Source organism: Geospiza fortis, unplaced genomic scaffold, assembly GCF_000277835.1.
Source record: "Geospiza fortis unplaced genomic scaffold, GeoFor_1.0 scaffold178, whole genome shotgun sequence".
NCBI classification, from domain to species: Eukaryota; Metazoa; Chordata; class Aves; order Passeriformes; family Thraupidae; genus Geospiza; species Geospiza fortis.
The window spans coordinates 897,819-903,122 of NW_005054466.1; the positions used below are offsets into that span (position 1 = coordinate 897,819).

Here is a 5,304-nt window from a genome sequence, read left to right on the forward strand (position 1 = left end):
CATGGAGCAGTGGGAAGCAGCAGATGGAGCAGTGGGAAGCAGCAGATCCTGGCACAGGGACAAGGATCCATCACCCTAGGAATGATCCACCAAGAAAAAGACAGCAGGATGTGGGAATTACCAGGAACAGCTCTTCTTATCCCAGCTGGAATCTTTTGTTGGTGCCAGATGTTTCCCCTTGGGATAAAACCTCTTTGGAATCAAACCCAGAGGATTCCAGCACCATCCTCCGAGATCTCCCAGAGTTATAATAGTTTTCCAGGGAAAATGCAGGATCAGCTTGGCAGATCCCACCCGCTCATGTTTTCCCAGAGGCATGGGGTTGGAATCACCCCAGGAACCTGGATCACACAATAACCCGGATCAGCCCATCCCAGGAATTGTGCTTGACCTGCCGTGGCCACCTCCAACTTCCATGGGCTCAATCCCACTGCTCCTCCTCCAACTTCCATGGGCTCAATCCCACTGCTCCTCCAACTTCCAGGGACCCAATCCCACTACTCCTCAAATTTCCATGAACTCAATCCCACTCCAGCTTCTATGGGCTTAATCCCACTGTTCCTCCTCCAATTTCCAGGGACTCAATCCCACTGCTCCTCCTCAAATTTCCATGGGCTCAATCCCACTCCAACTTCCATGGTCTTAATCCCATTGCTCATCTTCCCACTCCTCTGCAGGACAATTAACAACTTTTTCCACATGGAATTGTTTTATTAGGAAAAGATCCATTAACAATAAAAAACAACCCAAGACGAGGAGCAGGACACGCTCCTGGAGGGTTGGGAAATTCGGGAGCAAAGCAAATCCCACATTAAACTCAGCCGGATGCAGAGCAGCCAACGATTCCCGAGCCACACTGCCCCTTCCCAGGATTCTGGGGCTGGCCATGGATATTCCCAAATACTCAGAGCTCAGGAGTGTCTGCACAGGAACAGGAGCTCCAATCGCTGGGAAATGATCCTGCTTTTCCAAGGGCTGCTGGCATCTCCCTCCTTTCCCAGCCAGTCTGGATTGACCTTTCCAGCCCCAGCCCCCAGAGTTTTCCCACTTCTCCTTGCTCCAAGGAAGTTCCAGCTAACTGGGTCGGTCTGTCCTGCTCCCATCAACCCCCCAGATCCCAGAAAGTTTTCCATGGAAGTTCCTCAGCAGCCAGCCAGGCTCCTTGGATCTGCCTCTCCTCCAGGCACAGCAGGACTGGGGAAGTTTGGGAAGAGGGATGAGCAGTCCCAAGCAGGGAGGGACTGAGGGACACAGGGTCGGTGTGAGGCAGATCCGGAGCCCGTTCCTGATGGATTCTCCTCAGTCGGAGTCGCTTCCCTCCTGCTTTGCTGATCCCACAGCCGACGCCAGCTCCCCCTCCTGCCCTTTCAAGCGCTCTCCTGCCGGGAAAAAAAAACATGGAGAAGGGATGGATGGGTTGGATTGGGAGTGACCCAGCGCAGGACCCCAAAACCCTTCCCTTGGCACAACCCAGGTGCTCCTGGAGCCTCCTTGGGAAGCTCCTTTGGCACCAACAGCTTCCCAGATCCACTTGGGAAAGGATCAAGCCCCACCAATCCCTCCCTGGCCCAGCGGGCTCCCAGCATGGATCAGGGAATCCCTCTGGAATGAGCCACCCCGTTCCCGCGGCTCCGGAACGCACGGATCAGCTCCGCGATGGCTCTCTGGGTCCTCTTCTCCAGCTTTTCCAGCTTCTTGGACACATCCCGCTTCAAATCCCTGGGAGGAGAGCCACAAGGTCAGGACAGCTCCATGGCCAGGCAGGGCCCACCTTTCCCAGCGGAGATTCCTTCTCTTTCCCAAGTGCCACCACTCCAAAACCAACTCGTTCCTCGGTGAAAAGCATTCCAAAGAATCAGCAGGGAAAGGGAATTGTGTCTTTCTCCACAGCCAGGAGGGTTTCCCAGTTCCATGGAATCATGGAATGCTCAGGGTTGGATGGGTCCTTAAAGACCAGCTCGTTCCAACCTCCCATGGGATTTTCCTGGCACTTTTAACCCTCAGCTCAGGTTTTCCTGGATATTTCCAGCACAACCTCAAGGTGTTGGACCCCCCCCATTGACTCCAACCCCCTTTTCCCAGGAGCAGCATTCCATAGGCACTCACCAGTCGGGCTTCCTGGGAGCCAAGTTCGCCAAATCCTAGGCAAGGAGAGGAGACATCCAGTGAAAGGGAAAGGCAACACTCCAGCCTGGACCTGGCACGGAGCAGCTCCAGAGTTTCAGCTCCAGATTCCCAAATCCAGATTTTCAGCTCTGGGTTTCCCAGATCTGGATTCTGTGATCCCGATTTCCAGCTCCAAATTTCCCAATTGAGATTTCCAGATCTGGATTTCCCAGATCCGGATTCCCCAGATCCAGATTTCCAGCTCTGGATTTGCAGCTCTGGATTCCGAGATCCAGATTTCCCAATCCGGATTACCCAATCCAGATTTCCAGCTCTGGCTCCCCAGATCCAGATTCGCAGCTCCAGATTCCCAGATCCAGATTTCCCCATCCAGACTTCCCAGATTTCGATTCCAAGATCCAGATTCCCAGATCCAGATTTCCCAATCTGGATTTCCCTGATCTGGATTACAAGATCTGGATTTCCAGATCTGGATTCCCAGATCCAGATTTCCCAGTCTGGATTTCCCTGATCTGCATTTCCAGCTCTGGATTCCCTGATCTGGATTATAAGATCCAGATTTCCAGCTCTGGATTTCCCTGATCTGGATTACGAGATCCAGATTTCCAGCTCTGGATTTCCCTGATCTGGATTTCCAGCTCTGGATTTCCCAGATCTGGATTACGAGATCCAGATTTCCAGCTCTGGATTTCCCTGATCTGGATTTCCCAGCTCTGGATTTCCCAATCTGGATTCCCCACTCTGGATTCCCAAGAATTCCAGCTTTACCTACCACCTCATCGATGATGGGCTCCGGCTTGGCTGCTTCCAGCTGCTCCTTCACCGTGTCCTCCACTAGATGGGGAAACAGGATCAGTGTTGGAAAACCAGGAATTCCACCAGCGCTCCAGGCTCAGGTCCCAAAAGCTTCCCCAAAACCCCATTCCCACAGCTTTACTTAAAGACATGGTGCCCACACCTGAGCACATCCCTTCGATATCCAAACCCTCCTGAAAATTATCTGGGAATGATGGAAATCCCACAAACAGCAACGGCAGCTGGAAGCTGGTTGGGATCGAGGCCTCTTTTCCCAACACCTTCAGGGATCAGCTGCTCCAAAGGTCTGGAATTTTACTCTCCCTGACTCATTTCCAGGCCTGGGACATTTTGGAGGAGTCAAGCTCCAGCCCAGGCCATGGGGAAAGCTCTGGAGATATCCGGGATAATGGGAAAACACTCATGGAAAAAGCCACCCATGGAGGGGCTGCGGCACCAGGCAGCACAGTCCACTCCAGCACGTGGATTTCATGGAATCAAGGACAATTTCAGTTGGAAAAGCCCTCTTGGGTTGAGTCCAAACATTCCCAGCACTGCCAAGGCCAGCACTGCCCATGTCCCCAAGTGCCACATCCACAGGGATTTCAATCCCTCCAGGAATGGGGCTCCACCACTGCGGGACAAGTGGAATTTTCCCAATATCCAACCTGGTTATTCCCCCTCCTCCCGTCCCTGTTCCCTGGGAGCGGATGCCAATTTCCCCTGGGCTCCTGTCAGGGAATTGTGCAGCCCCCAGAGCCTCCTTTTCTCCAGGATAACATTCCCAGCTCCCTCAGGAACTCCCCAGCTCCACTCCCTTCCCTGGACACGCTCCAGCCTTTCCATGACTTTCCTTTCACATAGAACTTTTAAGCTCCTACAAAAACACAAGGAAAGGGCAGTGCCAGAATTCCCAGCCCTCCCTTTTTATTCAGGACATTTTTCAAGGGATTTATTCCACAAAACTCCACATTTCACGATCCAGGGAACTCCTTCACTTCCCCGCTCAGGTGATTTATGGAAGTTCCGGGTGAGGAAATTCCAGCCCCAACGCCCTCAACTCCTGCCTAAGATTTCCTCCAAGATAAATCCAACACAAAACAGCCGGAATTTCCGGGAGGCTCCTCTGAGGATGAATCCTCGGATTTGGGCCTGGGAGTGTTCCCACCCCTCTTGTGCAATGCTGGGTGTGAGGGTGACAGGATCAGATATTCCAGCCCCTCCACGGACACCTCATCCCAGTGGATCTCCCACCTTGGGAAGAGCACAGAGCTCCCCAAGCCCTGGTTTCCCTTCCCACATTCCCGGTTTCTCCCACCTGAGGCCGGTTTGGCCGGGGGCAGCTTCCTCTTCTTCAGCTCCTCATCCTCGGGATCGTAATTCCGCAGCTTGATCTCCCTGGGGAAAGTGGGAAGAGCAGTGAGGAAAGCCTGGGATGGCCCAGTGGGCACTCAGGAAAAGCGGGAATGCTGGAATCAGGAGCCAGAGGCAGCTGAAATCATGGAATTGTTGAGACTGGAAAAGCCTCCAAGATCATCCAATCCAGCCGAGGCCACCAGGGATCCGTGTCCCCAAGTGCCACATCCATGGCTTTTAAATCCCACCAGGAATGGGGACTCCCATTCCCCATTCCATGAGGAATATTCCCAATATCCAACCTCAGCCTGCCCTGGCACAACCTGAGGCCATTCCCTCCTGTCCTATCCCTGTTCCCTGGGAGAGGAACCCAATTCCCACCTGGCTCCAACCCTTTGGGTCTAAAAACTGGGATACTCCGGATGGAGACCCCGGGGAAGATCCAAAATCATGGAAAAAAATATTACAGGGAAAGACAGGGGGGAAAAGGGATTATTTAGGATATAAGGTGGTTATCCAAGCATTTCTGGAAGTGCTGAAATCAGGGAGCAAATCCCAGTTCTGGAATAAATGGATGGTGGAGATGAGGGAATGAGGACCCAAACATCAGCTGGAAGCTTTTCCATGTTTTCATCTCCTCCAGGGAAGCTCAGGAGTCAGGACTGAGCCACAATCCCAGGATATTCCCATCTAATTTGGGCCATAATTGGACACCCTCATTCCCATGAGTGATTCCTCGCTGGAGCCAAACCCTGCAAGCCTCAAGAGGAATTCCCAAAGCCACAGCCCTGGAAAATCCAGTTTGCAGGAGCTCATCCCAGCTTCAGGACACTCTGGAGGCTGCAGGATCCATGGAAAAGCCCAGCCCACGGGGATAATGAGGGAGGTGAAGCTCATTAACCACAAGGATGGGATTAATCAGGATTAAGGCTCCAAGAAAAGCTGGGAAGGTTGGGAAGCAGAAGACCAGGTTTTTATGGAAAGCACCAAAAATCCGACCTTGGAAGTCAGCGGAGCACGGGTGGA

At 52.9% G+C, this 5,304-nt stretch overlaps 1 protein-coding gene across 1 annotated transcript in view; it reads right to left on the reverse strand.

Annotated features, from left to right (window-relative positions):
- Positions 1–690: 690 nt before the first annotated feature.
- Positions 691–5,304, reverse strand: part of CCDC12 (coiled-coil domain containing 12) — a 21,120-nt gene continuing 16,506 nt past the window's right edge. The window contains exons 3-7 of the mRNA XM_005428015.2: positions 4,241–4,320; positions 2,900–2,961; positions 2,107–2,141; positions 1,643–1,719; positions 691–1,379 (exon numbers count right to left, since the gene is read on the reverse strand). Coding sequence (XP_005428072.1) covers positions 1,300–1,379; positions 1,643–1,719; positions 2,107–2,141; positions 2,900–2,961; positions 4,241–4,320 — 334 coding nt within the window. The 3' untranslated portion in view covers positions 691–1,299. The remainder of the gene's footprint in view (positions 1,380–1,642; positions 1,720–2,106; positions 2,142–2,899; positions 2,962–4,240; positions 4,321–5,304) is intronic.